The 16,884-nt window shown below is 43.5% G+C and overlaps 1 protein-coding gene and 1 pseudogene across 2 annotated transcripts in view; one reads left to right on the plus strand and one right to left on the minus strand.

Moving 5' to 3' along the window:
- The window catches only part of GRPR (gastrin releasing peptide receptor), a 285,213-nt gene that overhangs the window by 38,119 nt on the left and 230,210 nt on the right, over positions 1–16,884 (minus strand). The window contains exon 1 of one of the 2 annotated variants that reach the window (XM_030848178.2): positions 96–530. The exons of the other annotated variant lie outside the window; for it this stretch is intronic. Within the exon in view, the coding sequence (XP_030704038.1) occupies positions 96–508 (413 nt within the window). The 5' untranslated portion in view covers positions 509–530. Of the gene's footprint in view, positions 1–95; positions 531–16,884 lie in introns of those variants that run through there. 2 annotated transcript variants of the gene reach the window in all.
- Positions 9,163–10,077, plus strand: LOC115847916 (cyclin-dependent kinase 2-associated protein 1 pseudogene; annotated as a pseudogene).

Consider the following 16,884-nt stretch of genomic DNA (forward strand, 5'->3'; position numbering starts at 1 on the left):
TGCACACAAACAACCCTGTTTGTCCCGATGTGGTAGCTCATTTACCGAAGCATCTACCACCCTCAGAGAGAAGGTCGCTGTCCTCCAGGACTTACCTGTCTGCTGAGAGAGCTGTGAGTGTGAAGACAGACACCCCTACCGAGGTAAGCTGGATAAAAGGGATCAGTTTGCAGCCAATCCTGCCAAACAGCCATCTGTCGGCCAGGTACCTGCTGGCATCTACAGGCGCACAGGTTACCAGGAGCAGCAGGTCTCCCACAGCCAGGCTGGAGATGAATAGGTTCGGTACATTTCGCATGGACTTCACGGTACAGAAGATCTTGATCAGGGTGATGTTGCCAACGAGGCCTATCAGAATGATGACCCCATAAATTGCAGGGATGACATACAGGACCCCCGGGTGGAACCAGTCGTCGTTCGTGGGGAGATCCACACTGTGATTAGAGATGTTGCAGTGTACGAAATGGTCCACATCCAAGTTTAGAAGCAAACAGTCATTCAGAGCCATCCTCTAGGTTCTTTCCCACCTAAAAAGTGCCCTTAGATGCTGTTGCTTAACTTTTGACTTTGCAGTTTGGTGAAGATGATGATAAAATCTATGCTGGGCTCTTTATCTTCTTTAATAAAAATACTCTGAGTACATAGAGACTATGGCATTCAAAATTGTCACTATTCTGACGCTGGCGCTGCTCTGGTCTTTACGTGACCAATGTAATACATCTCTAAATTCAGTAAGTTAACAACAAAACACCCACAAAAACTCAGCTCCCAAAGGGCTTAGAATCAAACCCACTCTGTACCAACTCCTTCTACCTCCATTCTAGTCTGAGTCTCCCTGGCTGCAGTTTACTAAGAACTTTTGGCCTGCTATTTTCACACGGCATTTCCCGTCTTTCCTGATATTTAGAACCTGAAGGTTTAAAGAGGGTAGAAAAACACTGTACCGAGAAAGCCTGAAATGCTATAGGCAGGAACGCTTTGCACGTCACCGGCTTCACCGGCTTCACCAGCAAACGGCAGCTCTGCTGAGCTGAGGCTCTGAAGAGGAACCGGGCTACTTATAGGCAGAGAGTGCCAGCCCCCTGCTGGACACTTCAGTCACTGCCCGGCCGCCTGCTCTGCCCAGATGAGACTCGCCCAACAATCTGCGGGTCCTAGCAGATAATTTGGGCTTCTCTTTTTCAGATGCAGCACTCCGCAAAGCACTGGAAATCTTTCTGATACTAGGCTCCAAATCCAGACTCACATCCCATTTTCTCATCTTTTCCAATACATTAGGATGACACGTTAAGGTTGCTATAAAATGAGGTCTGTCCCTGAATTAAATTGCACACAGATGAGCAAGGCGTCCACATGTGAGTGGTCCCACTCGGCCTTCCCACTGCCTATTTGAACAGGGACTGCTACTGAGGGCAAATAGGCACACGACTCCTGCCTTAAACCTTCAGCACCTGACATCTGGGAAGAGCAGAAAGCAGAACGCACACACGCTCTGTCCTGTAGATCTGCCAGGCCATTCTTTTTCCCTTTACCAGAGAGAAATAAAATCAGAAGCCAGCTGTGTTCTAACTCTCACAGATAAGTAGTCTTTTCCAGGAGAATTTTCTCATTGGATCTAAAAGGTACATGAATTGGCATTCTGGTGCAGCTATTTGCAATTTTAAGTTAATGTTTGCTGCGTTTTATAGCAAATTTCCTCGTAAGCTCTGAGTGAGAATGAACTGTAAAGGAGTTACAGATAGAATACTGAGGAATTGGGGAGTGGAAAGAATAACAGAGTTGACAGGTGCCAGGAAAGGCTTTACTGAGGAGGTACTATTAGATTTAAGCTTAGACCTTTAGCAAAAATGCATAATTACATTACAAGCGTGAATCTTCAAGACTTATGTGAAGCTCTTCAAGCTCTTCCAGATACATCACAGGAAGCCAGTTACTAGCAGGCGCTGCCACTGAAAGTTTGGTTTTTCAGGATTCATAAGGAATAAAGAAGCTTGCACTCATCACCATGCCAGGGCCCACCAAGTGTGCTGTCATGGAAATTTCCAACGGCAGCTTACAACACTGAGGCGGCTGCCATGCTTCTTCCGTAAACCCAAGGGCTTGTGCTCCTCTCAGCCAGCAGTAGAGTCTAATGTTACACGCCCAGAGGGCGAAGAGCTTCTCAGTGGTGATCAGTAGCACCATTAATGAGTCAGTAACCACAAGCCTAGTGGTGTTGATGAGTTACTGGCAGTAGAGCTTAATAATGCTGTACATGGACTCCCTGCTTAAGTCCTGGCTCCCTCATTCATTACCTTGGCAAGTTACTTGATGTCTTAAGCCTCAAGCTCCTCATCTGTAAAGCGGGGATAATTCGTGAAGTTAAATGAAATTACCCGTGTTAAGACTTCATAGTATTTGGCACATAGTAAGTGCTCAAGTAATAATCAGCTGTTATTATTAAACCTATTATTATTGTTGTGATTGAAAGAGACTATTTTTGTGATTTTATTTTGGAAAAGCCCAGTAAAGTCAGAAGAGAGACTGACCTCAGATCAATAGGCTAAAAGTTCTATCATAGCAGCCAGTCCTCCATTTACTTGAAAGTTATTTATCAAACACCTGCCAGTTTCCAGGCACTGTGTAAGAGCCTGAGAAAAATAACATGAAGATACATGTTATGATAAGAGCCGTCATGATCCCAACTACTCAAGCGTAAAGTCAGAGGACCTGGTTTCAAAGAATAATGCCAAGAAGGGTTTTCAAGAAGATTCTGCAAATGCTTCTGTTCGTTCTCTACCGTATTCATAATTCTGCTTCTTGAAATTGCTGTGGTGGCTTTCTTCTCTGATCATTTACCTTTCTTCCTCTCAATGACAATCATTGCTTCTGGCGTTGTTTTTGTTGTCATTACCAGAGGGACAGCCTTGTACGAATTATGCCAAAACTCAGAGAAATTCACCATTCTTGGACTAGAAGAATTAGTGAGGCATTGAACTGCCCAGGGTAGTCCTGAGCATTTCGAAACAGAGGTAGCAAAAGCCAGAACCTGGCTATATTATTATATGAAACCCGGGCATCTTTGGGCCTTTTAACCTTCTGAAAGTTCCTTGAGTATTGTTTAAATAGAAATAAACTCTGGCTTCTTTAAAAAAAAAAAGTCGCAGCATTTACACCCCATCCCCTCCCTTTTCTCCAGAGAAGGTGACATTTGATCTTTTTTTCAAGATTTATTTATTTATTTAATTTATTTTTGGCTGCATCAGGTCTTAGTTGCTGCATGCGGGATCTTCGTTGAGGCGCGCGAGCTTCTCTCTAGTTGTGGTGAGTGGGTTTTCTCTTCTCTAGTTGTGGCGTGCAGGCTCCAGAGCACGTGGGCTCTGTAGTCTGTGGCACATGGGCTCTGTAGTCTGTGGCGCACGGGCTCTAGTTGAGGCGTGCGAACTCAGCAGCCGCAGCACACAGGCCCAGTTGCCCCGCGGCATGTGGGATCCCAGTTCCCTGACCAGGGACCGAACTCACGTTCCCTGAATTGCAAGGTGGACTCTTCACCACTGGACCACCAGGGAAGTCCCGACATTTGACCTTAAAGGCTATTTGGCAGAACCCTTTGAACAGAGAAAATAGTATGCACCTAGGATGGAGGCTTAAAGGAAAGAGCATGGCATTGAGCAGCAGACAGCTTCAAGCCCGGAAAGGGCATCCAGACTGGAAGAGAGGGGGCAGGGAAAGAGCAGTGTGAAATGAAGCCTGAGGCAGGTTTGGGTGAAATTGTGATGGACCTTGTATTCTTGTTAAGAAGTTTGGTCTGAAGGGCATGTTTTTGGTTCACAAAGAGGACTCCCAGATGTTGTTTCCCTTTATTTCTTTAGACACACCCGTGTGCTGAGTCAACCACACCTCTTAAATCCAACTGGGCTGTTAGTGTTTCTTCCCGTGTAAGTTACACTGATGCTGAGAGTTAGCAGTGATTCCTCATGGCTGTTGTTGGTGTTAGGTGTCCCACAACACTATAGACTGTTCTGATGGTATTTTAGGAGTGAGGATATATTGAGGTTCAACACTTAATATTTTCTGGGAGCAAGGATGTTTTAGAAAGCTAATTAGAGAATTTTGATGTCATTTCAACTAATTAGCTATAATGACTCTTTCCATCCCTACCACTTTGTGTCGCCTTCGAGCAGATCACCAAACATACTTAGACATTTGCTTAGCTTTTTATTTAATGGTGAGCATGAGATGCCTTTGACTTATGAAAATGACATAGAACAAACATAATACAAAGTCCCCGTCCTCAGGGACTCCAGTTTCTGAATAGAATTGGAGTGTGACTCAGCATCCTTTCTTACGTGTTGGGGCAGGAGCGTCATTTCTATTTCAGTCAAGAGAGTCACATTTTCCACTCTTCCAGACAATTGCATTTTGTTTTTTAATATGGGGGTGGGACACAGTCATTTGGTAGAATTTGGGAGGATGGGTGGACTCAACAGGACCAAAGAGAGTAAAGACAAAGTCTCTGCCCACCAGCTATGTGCATGGCACTGTGTCTTCCAGCAGCTGGCATTCTTGGTAGACTGACAATGAACATACACAGAAAAGACAAATGAATTATAGAGTGGGTAGAATTTGTAGGTGGAACCGGAGTAAAGAGAAGGGGATGCTTTGGGTCTGTCTGTGAGATAGTCTTGAACAAAGCTGTAGAGGGGAGTAATAAATGAGAAAAAGGAGACTGGATCTGCTGGGGAAGACTTTACATTTAAGGTTTCTGGTTGGACTTCAGTCTATAGAACACTGGTTCTTCAAAAAAACTCAAGATTGCCTGGAGTGCTTCTTAAAAATACAGATTCTGAGGCCATACCCCAGACCTATTGAATGAGATCTCCAGGGATGGAACCCAAGAATCACTATTTTTCATGAGGTCCTGAAGGGATTCCAGCCCTCTGCTATGCTGGGGACCAATGATGCAGGCAGTGTGTGACCCCGAGATCACGGCAACATTACAGTCCTTGTGCCTGCCCTCTGTGGAGGGAGAGGGTGAGCAAGGAAGCACATTTAGGAGATAGTTGCTATGGGCCCTTGATACCCAAAGTGTGGTCCTTGAGCCAGCAGCTTGGGTATCACCGTAGAGCTTGTGAGAAATGCAGAAACTCAGGCACCACCCCAGATCTCCTTAATCATAATTTGCATTTTAACAAGCTCCCCAGGGATTCAGGTGCATGTTAAAGTTTGAAAAGTACTGCTCTAGGCATTAGGGAGCTCTGGCAGAAAAGGTTAAGAAACCAGGGCAGGAACTGGGAACAGATAGGAAACTGGAATCTCAAGCTCAGAATGAAACCAGCAACTGGATCAACTGGAAGCTGACTGAAGAATCCCTCATTTGGGGTTTTTGATATCCCCCTGATAATGGCTGGGAGTTGTCCCGGACTGCATGGCAGGCAAGCTTTTTTTGCCACAAGACAGGGGCCAGAATCCCATTACAAATGTAGGGAATCTAGGCAATGGAAAAGCCCAAGATGGTGAAATTTTTTAGGCTTGTGACTCAGTATAAACAGCAAGAACAAGAGAGAAGCCACTCTGGAGGGAAATGCTGAATCTGGTTTTAGGCATATCGAGTTCACTATATGAACAAGGGAAAGGAAGGAAGTCAACGAAAATGACAGCTGAAGTCTGAGGCAGAGAGGTAAATAATTAAGAGGACTGGCTGGGAACCAGGATGATGAATGACAGTAGTTTAACTGTACAGAGAAATCACCAAGAATCAAGTGAAGTTAGGCTCTGAGGAAAAGGTCATGTGCTGAAAATCAGTGGGTACCAAACATGATTGCAATATTACATATGTGGCAGCACCATGGAGAAGCTGCTGAAAAGATTGCAGCAACTCTTGCTTGAGAAGAATCAGAGATGTCAAATTTTAGTGCTGCAGCAGGAACAAAAGAGATGGATGACTGTATCCAGATCCTGTAATGCCGGGATCACTTCAAGTTCCCTTCTTTTCTCTTAACATTCTGTGGCTTTTCATGGTGCTTGGAAACTCAGGAGAGATGGGGGGAGTCTTCTGAAAGAAAGAGTCAGGTTTTATTTTGTGCCACACAAAGCTGCAGAAGGGCAGGTCGATGCCCAGAGAAGGCCTGGAGTGGAACACCGGACTCTCAGTCAGACCCAAGGCTGACAGAACACCTCGCATGGCGGTTTGAACATATTCCACCAGTTCTTGGTACTCTTTCCTTCAAGAGGTGGAGATAAATTTTCCTCCCCTTGGATATGAGCTGCACTCAGTGACTGGCTTCCAACAAACAGAATGCAGCATCAGTGATAGTGTGTAACTTCCAAGATTAGATGACAAAGGACATTGCAGCTCCCTCCGTGCACTGTCTCTTAGATTACTTGCTCTGAAGGAAGTCAGCCCCCATATTGTGAGGACACTCAAGTGACCCTATGGACAGATCCCCAGGCTGAGGAACTGAGGCCTCCCGTCCACAGCTCTGTGAGTAAGTGATCTTGGAAATGGATCCTCCAGCCCCAGTCAAGCCTTCAGATGACTGCAGCCCCAGCCAACATCTTGACCACGACCTCAAGAGATACTCTAAGCCAGAACCATCCAGTCAAAACACTCTCGAATTTCTCACCCACAGAGACTGTGAGTTAATAAATGTTTTTGGTTTTAATCCACTGCTTTATGGTAATTTGTTATGCAGTGATAGATGTGGAACATCTGGTAAGTAGAATGGATGAAGGGCGGGGGGAACCACCAAAAAGACAAAATAAAACAGAAAAGAAATACCAGAAAAGGCAAGTGCTATAAACGAGGTTGAACCTTGAGTGGTTAGAGTGTGAAGGAAAGTATGGTCAAATCTAGAAGAGTTATGGAGACTGAAATCCATTTGTTATTCAGTACCACCAGAATTTTTATCTGGATAAAATATGTGTATTTTTAAAAAATTATAAATGAGGTGAACTTTCTTGCCTGGCCACCATGTACCTGAAAATTAGACTATTTATATCCCATTTCCCCATCTGCTCAGTGAGCTTGGGCAAGTCAGTTCAGTGAACATTATTTGCCATTGAACTGTTCTGTGCCATGGATTCCCCATCCATAAAATACAGAGCATTTTCCCTTGGCCTATGCTTCAGGACAACTTGAGGCATTAGTATCACCCAGTGGCACCTAAGGCAACATAAAGTGGCACCTTCCCCTCTGCCCTCAGCCATCTCTCTTTCCAGCTCTTCTTCTCTCCTGGAAGAATCTGATCAGTGAGACCCCGGGCCCCTCTGAAACGCATCCCTTGTATTATGTCTATACCTCTACTAATAGATGTCTGACAAGACAACATGTTGCTGGGATGAATTCCTTTTTAAACATTTTATTTTAAAATAACTTTAGGTTTATAGAAAAGTTGCCACGATAGTACAAAGAGTTCCCATATACCCTTCTCCCAGCTTCCTCTATTGTTAGCATCTATAAAACTAAGAAATTAGCATGGGCACAAGACTATCATCTAAACTATGGACTTTATTCAGATTTCACCAGGTTTTCTACCAGTCATTTTCTGTCCCACTATCCAATCCAAGATACCACACTGCATTTACGCATCATGATTCCTTAGTCTCCTCTTATCTGTGACAGTTTCTCAGACATTTCTGTTTTTCGTGACCTTGACACTTTTGAACAGTACTGGTCGGGAATTTTGTAGAATATCCCTCCATTTGGGTTTGTCTGATATTTTTCATTGTGAGACTGGAGATGTGAATTTGGGGTAGAAAAACCATAGAGGTGAGGTGCTCTTCTCATCACATCATATCAGGGAGTATGTATTAGTTGCTACTATAATAAATTACTATGAATTTAGTGGCTTAAAACAGAAATTTATTCTTTTACAATCTGAAGGATGAAAGTCTGAAATAAGTTTTACAGGCTAAAATCAAGCTGCTGGCAGGCCTGGTTCCTTCTGAAGGCTCTAGAGGCCTCCATCATTCCTTGGCTGGTGGCCACATCACTCCAGTCTCTGCTTATGTCATCACATTGCCTTCTCTTCCTCCATAGGCAAATCTTCCTTTGCCTCCCTCTTATAAGGACTCTTGTGATTACACTGAGCCCACCCAGATAGCCTAGAATAATCTCCCCATCTTGACTGCATCTGCAAAGTGCACTTTGCCACATAAGGTTTTTTGTTTGTTTGTTTTTAAAAGTAATTTTATTATTTTAAAATAAATTTATTTATTTTTGGCTGCCCTGGGTCTTTGTTGCTGCATGAAGGCTTTCTCTAGTTGCAGAGAGCGGGGGCTACTCTTTGTTGTGGTACGCGGGCTTCTAACTGCGGTGGCTTCTCTTGTTGCGGAGCATGGGCTTTAGGTGCGCGGGCTTCAGTAGTTGGCACATGGGCTCAGTAGTTGTGGCTCGTGGGCTTAGTTGCTCCGCAGTACTTGGGATCTTGCCAGACCAGGGATTGAACCCGTATCCCCTGCATTGGCAAGCAGATTCTTAACCACTGCGCCACCAGGGAAGTCCCACCACATAAGGTTTGCCATATAAAATAGTCACAGGTTCCAGGGAACAGGACCTGGATATCACTGGGGGCTATTGCTCAGCCAACACAGAGTACATGATACCCATATGATTTATCAGTGGCCATGTTAATCTTCAACACTTTGTTAAGGCTGTGTAGGCCAGGATTCTCCACTGTAAAGTTATTGTTTAGGGGGCACAGATTCCTTTTAATTACCAGAAATATGACTGTATTCATACCCAAAGTAATGATGTTGACATTATGTAACCATTCAAAATTACTTATATTAAGTGTCATTCCCTACCAGACCCAGTTCTAGACCCTGGAAATACAAAAATTAACAAGCAATGGTCCATACCCTCAAGGAAATAATTGCCTAACTAGGACAACATTTGCAATTTGTTTAAAGAAAGCAAGTTTAGGCTCAAAGTTTGCGGCCGCCCTTGCGCCCGCCCGATGTATGGGTGATATACTGCAGCGGGTGTCAGGGTGAGGGACGGCCATATTTGCCGGTGCAGCCCGAGCCGTTAACAACAAAAAGTGTGCAGGAGCTTGGCGCGCGCATGGACGCACGCACAGACGCGCGGGCCGCCTCGCTGTCGCCCGGCCTCGCCGCCTTCGCCGCCACCCTCCCGGGCTGGGCCCCGCTGCGCCCCGGTGCGCCCCGCCGCTCGGGGGAATGTCTTACAAACCGAACTTTACCGCGCACATGCCCGCCACCTCCCTCAACGCCGCTGGGAGTGTCCACCCGCCCTCCACCAGTATGGTGACGTCTTCACAGTACCGCCAGCTGCTGACTACGGGCCGCCATCTCTAGGCTACACCCAGGGAACTGGGAACAGCCAGGTGCCCCAGAGCAAATACGCTGAGCTGTTGGCCATCATCGAAGAGCTGGGGAAAGAGATCAGACCCACCTACGCGGGCAGCAAGAGCGCGATGGAGAGACTAAAACGAGGCATCATCCACGCTCGAGGATTGGTGCGGGAGTGCTTGGCTGAAAAGGAACGGAATGCCAGGTCCTAGCTGCCTTGTGAGCCTGGACGGTTCTCCATCTTCGGAGAGAAGTTACAGTTCATCTCCCCTGTTCAGACGAAACTTTTGTTTTCAAAAGGGTAACAGTTTGGTTTCTCCTCCCCCTGCCCCTCCCATGGTTCACTAGGCTCCGAATCTACAGTCTGTAAGATTGAGGAAAGATTTTGCAGTTGATTGGGAGTTACATTTTAAATAGTTAGGAACTACCCAGGTGTTTGTTGTTGTTTTTTAAAGCATTGATTCAAAAGATGCACGTAAAAATTACCTATCTTACAGCAAACTAGTTTGCCTCCAAGATACCAGTGTCTCGCTCTCCTCTTTTGAATACATTTATGTTACCCGAATTGTTCTTTGATCCTTTTCATAAGCTGATACAACTTGAAGGGTTTTTTTTGTAGTGCGGACTTGACAGCACACTTAACTAGTAGCTGGTCCCCTCGTTTCCCATACACTATAGATTCTGCTTATCGTAAATTCTTTTTTGCTTAAGCATTTGCATGACTATTAGTGCTCTGAAGTCGATTTTTAAAATGCACAAGTTATACATACAGAAGAAAGAGCAACCTCCCAAACAAACCCAAAAAGGATCCCCGAAATTTTTCCCGAGACTGTATGTAGATTTCAGTTCTGCCTTTCCTGTAAGTTGATCCAAAGATCTGGAAGAAAATGGAACTGTTTGCATCTTTGTATTTATTACTCGATGTAATAAAGCTTATTTTCATTAAAAAAAAAAAAGCAAGTTTATAAACATAAGCAAGCTTTCTGTTTAAAGAACCTGGACACTGTTTTGGTGATGACCTTTAATTGTATAGAGAGTTTTAGGTCATGTGAAAATGGAAACTAATTTTCTTATACTTTCTGAAGTCCGATTGGACTATTCTGTGACCATTTCCCACTTTTTGTTTTGTTTTGTTTTGTTTGCGGTGCGCGGGCCTCTCACTGTTGTGGCCTCTCCCGTTGCGGAGCACAGGCTCCGGACGCGCAGGCTCAGCGGCCATGGCTCACGGGCCCAGCCGCTCCGCGGCATGTGGGATCTTCCCGGACCGGGGCACGAACCCGTGTACCCTGCATCGGCAGGCGGACTCTCAACCACTGCGCCACCAGGGAAGCCCCTGTAATTATGTTTTTAAAAGTCCTTATCTTTTAGAGCAGGGGCAGCCAACTTTTTCTAAAAGGCCAAATAGTAAATATTTTAGGCTTTGTGGACTATAGGGTCTCTGGGAAAGCAGCCAATAGAAAATAGGTTAAGGAATGGGCGTGGCTGTGACCCAATAAACTTTATTTGTAAAACAGGAGGTTGATCCATGGGCCAGAGTTTGCCAACCTTGTTTCAGAGAAACTTACTGAAATAGTTATGGGTGAAATGATGTGACAGCCAGGATTTCCAAACCATGGAAAGTGGAGAAGTGAGTAGGGGCAAAAATGAAACAGGATTGGCTAAGTAGGTAATTGTTGAAGAAAGGTGAGGGAATGTGGGGATTCATGTAATGCATCTATTTTGTATATGTTTTAAATTCTCCACTAAATTAAATAGTATCAAAAAGTAATTTATTATTAACATGATAAATAATGCCAAACAAGTAACTACACATGTATCTTTGAGACCTTGGCATAGAGTGGAGCTTCCTAGAAGGTTTGCAGCATCACTCTGGCGATTCAGATATGCATTTCCTCTATTCCACATCAATCTGGAGACCCAAGATTGAAGTGGCATGGAGCACACATGATTTGGGATGGGACTGATTTCAGAGTGGCTGTTGGATTGTCAGCTTAGGAAAATGCCTCTTAGATGCAGTGGGGAAATAGACTGATTTACATTTTTTTTACTACCCCGTCCCTCTCTCTCTCACACATCCTTTCTCGTTCCTCTCCATGGCCACATTAGTGCATTTTAAATTCTGCTTGTGTCCTACAGAACTCAAAAATGTGAGACCAATTTCTAGACAAAATTCCTTTTCAAGACTAGGTGCCCTAACCCAGGCTCTTTATCAAGGAGTCCAAAAAACTAGAAGTGGCTTTGCCTATATCCCTATTTTCCCGTATGAGTTGTATAGGCTCAAATGATTGTTTTGGACCCTTATGCTAAAATTCTAGAAAGGGCCTTCTTATACTTCAACAACAACTAAACACTCCATTTTCCCCCTGCTTGAAATCTACTACCAGCATTTACCTTTCTATTTCTCTTAGCAAGTTTTCTCATCCTTTTCTTGTAAATTGCCAGATAATGAATAGTACAGGATCTATGGGAAGGGGAGAGGACAAAGGATAAAATAATAGAAAGAACTAACATTGATTCCAGATATTATATACATGTTCCTTCATGGAGTCCTTACAGCCACCCTATATACAGGACTATTAACATCCCTTATACAGATGAGGAAATGAGGTATAGGGAGGGGAAGCAACTGGCCTAAATTTACACAGTTAATAAGTGTGTTCTGGTAACTGGGTGCTTAACCACTAGACCACATGCCTCTCAGGGGACAAAGGGTAGCAGCAGAGAGACAGTCATGCCTCATAGTTCTCCTGGGAGGTGAAACAGACAAGTAGGAAAGAGGGGAAACACTGAAACACAAGGAAGTAGAAATTAGGGAAAATTAGGGAGCTGAAAAACTAGTGGAAGAAAACCACAGAGAGTCCAGCAGCTGTGGTTTCTATTTCTTCCTCGGCAATGGTGTCCTGTGATTTTTGTTTTTCTGTTTTTTTGGGATGTCTACAGTCACATTTCTTTAATATCAAAGTAATTTAAGATGTAGAATAGAGAGAAGAAGAAACTCACTGGTTTCTAATGGTGATAGGACCTCAACTGTGCTTCTTCTTTCAGTAAACAAGATGAAACATCCTCATGGAAACATGAGCAAATTATGCATCATTTTGCTGAAAACAGTGGCTTCAGAGTGACTCTTAACCACAGTGAACACGCCTCCGTTTCTGATCTCCTGGCAAAGAGGCTACTCATGGGCTCAGAACAAGGCTTGATGCGTCGTTTTCCATTCCACTCTCACATATCCTAACCCTCTAATAGTCCTAATTCCACTTCTGCATCGCTTTGCCAACAGTAAGGACACCACCTTTCAAAACGAACAGCTTCAACTGCACTGCTGGGATGAGAAAGACCTCACTGCAGTCATTTAACAACGTGCACTCCTCTTCCCTCATGTGTAACCTCTCTTTTTGATGACTATGATTGACAAGAGTCTTGCTCTTTGGGTTTTGTACTATTGGAATCAATTCCCCAAGCACATTCTCTTGCTTTAATCAAAGGTCTGAAAGTGTGGGAACCCTGCCTTTGAGAAGAGATTGACCCGACCTCCCCTGCCACCACCAACCTCCCGGCTGCAAAGCTGACTTAAGAGGGATGTCTCATTATGTCTACAGCAAAGACAGCCCGGTTGCCAAGCATCCAAAAAATAAAAGAATAGACAGTTAGTAACTTTGAGCAGGTTAGACCAAACGATGATGTTTACGGGCTTCTGAAGTATTTTGTTTGAGATGCAGTGACTTCAAATGGTCAGGGGAGCAGAATTCAGTTAATAATTTTTTAAAATCTTCAATTAAAAAAAAATTGTTGAGTTGAAAACAATCAGACCAGAAAAAGAGTGAGGAGAAGCTTTTGTTACTAGGCAATCCAGAAGCATCACAAACTGTGCTCTGGAAGAAAAGCACTTTTTACCCTTTCTCAGAATCAAGGAGATACAAAAGCAGGGCTAAAGTTTTTCCTTAGACTTAGCTGCTGCTGGGCCTAACCTGGACCCATTGGCCCCTTAAATTCTCACTCTAAGGTCAGGTCCTTTCAAGAACATGTATAGGCAGGGAATGGGAGTTACAACTAGTATTTGCTGAGGATTCATTCACCATGTGCCAGGCACTATTCTAAACACTCTCTTCTCTTTGGATTTTCAACCCTATTAGGTAGGTACTAGTATTAGTCCCATTTTAAAGATGAGGAAACCAAGGTCCAGAGAGATTTTATAATTCACCCAAGATTACACAATTAGTCACGGCTAAAGCCAGCTTTCAAATTCAGGCAATCCATGTTCTTAATACCATTCTCATTCCATGGGATTTCTGAATAAGAATTCTTGCTATCTAGAATCAAATATATTCTAGATTTCAACCAGAATCCCCACACCTTCCTAGCTGAGAAAATTGAGACCCCCCCCCCAAATTAACAGACTGTCACAGTAAACTAATGTTGAGTGGGGGTCAGAAACTAGGTCTTCTGGGAGCTTACTGACTTCTCTTCTTCCACCTCCCATCCACGGTGCTCTCTTAGGAGACACTTCATCAGAGGAACAATGCCTATACAGAGATGCGTTTCTCAGATCTTCCTTGTTCAGATACAAGGAATACAGTTAGCTAAGAAATTCCAGTTGATAAATGGCTTCAAGATCCACCTTAACTTTTGAGCTGAGGCCATGCTCTTCTCAGCAGCCCCCAGCCAAAGACCCCAGCATGGCGGGAACACTAAGACCTGGTCATTTCTGCCCAGTGAGGGACTCTTTTAATGGGCAATCTTTGTCCCAGAGCTTCCCACTGGGTTGGTGAAGACTTTTTTGGAGCTGCATCCTGGTCTGAGGCTCTCCCCTTGTATCTTTCCTTCCCCTTGTATCTTTCACAGGTGTTACCTCCCCAGCACATCTCTTCCTCACCTAATGCTGTTTCATTGCCTGCTTTATGGGGAGGACCCACTGGGAACAGGAACCAAGTCGACTTCTTTGATACTTCCAACATTGTAAGTGACAGAAAACAATCAAATTTAGGAGTCAGTGTTCTGAATACTGCCTTTGCTCCTCTCTCTTGTCTTTATTACATGTAAGATCTCTCAGTGCTAAGATACAACATTGTGCTTTCAACAGTCTCTTCCATGAAGGTGATCCTTAATGTAACATTCCCCCTTAAGAAATTCCTATACAATTAAGAATGTAATGAATTTATCCCACAGAAGTGCTTGTTCTTCTCTAGGTAGGCTCTTTTGCTGCCCTATAATTTTTCAAACATGCTGCTTGAAATGCCCTAAATCCCCTTCATTCTCTCCTCCAGAATGTCACTCCTATAAGACCTTCCTGGAGTTCCCCAGGCAGAACTGTCCCACAGCATCATCACCACTACCACCACTACCATACATCATCACTGTTGACATCTATTGAATACTACTCATTACCAGAACTACATCTGAATTACCTATTTCACCCTTACAACCACACAATGAGGTAGGTAATAGTATTGTACCCATTTTACAGATGAGAAGTCAGAGGCACAGAGACGTTAAAGTCACATATCTGGAAAGGAATGGGGCTAGGACTCAAGCTCCAGATATTGAAGGACTATGCTATGAAATAGCAGGCCCTGTTCCTGTCTTTTCCTAGACATCTCTTCTTAAGAAGTGAACAACTTGCAATTAAATCTGATTAATACTTAAGAGGCCTGGTGGGAGAAAGAGAGGGAAAGACTCTCTGCTTCTGCTGCTGATAAAGTTAATTCTGCAGACTTCCCAGGGCCCTCTTGTCTTTTATTCCCTTTATTTTCCTCTCTCCTCAGTCTCTTCTCCTTTCTACTCCTTGATTCCCTGAAATATGAAGTAGAAAACTGGAATTGCTGTTATAAGGGTCTGCAGGCTGGGGAGTGGAGGACAAACCTATGCCACTTTTTCTCTGTTTACAGTTTTGGTATAAGAACAACGTGATTTCTTCTTAGTTCTTATTGCTGGGCGCCCATGTATGCATCCCACTGAGATGAGGAGCAAAGAGCATGGGTCGGAGACACGTTAAATTGGTAGTAATAGTGCAACTCTCAATACAACCTCCCCCACGTATGAGACATGTGACCTTGGGCAAGATTCGCAACCTCCATGTATTTCTATTTTATCATTTATAAAATAGGAATAATAATCTCTAACCCACAAGGTAGTTGTGAGCATTAAATGACACATAGCAATGCTCAATAAACACTGGTTCCCTTTTGCGATATCACTGACTAACTTTGTGCTTGATATTCACAGTCAGCTCTAGTATAGTCCTCTGAACCACATTGTATACAATTAACTAATTCCTATCTTTTATGGGAAGACTTGATTTTTACCCATAAGCACACTGCCTTTATGTGATTATGTAATATAAATATATATAATAAAAATACATCATAATCACTATAGTTGTTTTTGGACACACAAATCAAATGATTTGATAAGGAAGCTGATGTGTACATTTGACTGTAAAAAGTAAATCTTATTGGTGAATAGGAGAAATTTTGTTCTAATTTATGATATGATGAAAAGGGATGTTATAGTTCTAATAAGGCATGGAATGGCAAAAGGATTGTTAATTGAATGTAACCCCTGGGTAATTTATGACTATAAGGGACTAAAATATTAGGAAAAATGGGTTTTTAAACTGCTGTAACATTTATTCACACATCTACTCACTCATCCATGTACTACTTCATCTACCCATCCATCTATTATTCATCCATCCTCCATCCATGCATCCATCTTTCTAACCATCCATTAATTTATTATCCAGCCATTCATGTACCCATGCATCCATCCTTCTATTCACCCATCCATTCCACTAATCCACTCAAGGGAGTAACACTGCAGTGCATATAGACACATATAAGAAATGGTCCTTGCCATATGAGAACCTTCCATTTAATAGGGGAGAAAAGAAAATATGAGATAAATGCTCCCGGGAGTTGTATGTCTACAGATTTCCAAAGCATGAGAACTCACATCTGACAGAAGAGAAAGACAAACTTCTTCAATGAAAGAGACAGAATTTACTTTGGACTTTGAAGATTCTTAAAGAATTGGTACGATACCATAAACAGAAGAGAGAGTACATTTTTGGGAAAGAGGTTGGTAGAGAGGGCAAATCGGAGCTCTGAGAATGGTGAATATTTTTAGCCAGATGATGGTGATAGAAGGTTAAACCTAAAAGGTACGTTGGGGGGACTTCCCTGGTGGTGCAGTGGTTAAGAATCCACCTGCCAATGCAAGGGACACGGGTTCGAGCCCTGGTCCGGGAAGATCCCACATGCCGCGGAGCAACTAAGCCCGTGCACCACAACTACTGATTCTGCACTCTAGAGCCCGTGAGCCACAACTACTGAACCTGCGTGCCATAACTATCGAAGTCTGTGCGCCTAGAGCCCGTGCTCCACAACAAGAGAAGCCACCTCAATGAGCAGTATGCGCACCACAACGAAGAGTAGCCCCCACTCGCCGCAAGTAGAGAGAGCCGGCGCACAGCAATGAAGACCCAATGCAGCCAAAAGTAAATAAATAAAATAAATAAATTTTTTTCATTAAAAAAAATAAAATGTTTAAAAAATAATAATAAAATAAAAGGTATGTTGGGGGGGAAGATCA

Source organism: Globicephala melas, chromosome X, assembly GCF_963455315.2.
Source record: "Globicephala melas chromosome X, mGloMel1.2, whole genome shotgun sequence".
NCBI lineage: Eukaryota > Metazoa > Chordata > Mammalia > Artiodactyla > Delphinidae > Globicephala > Globicephala melas.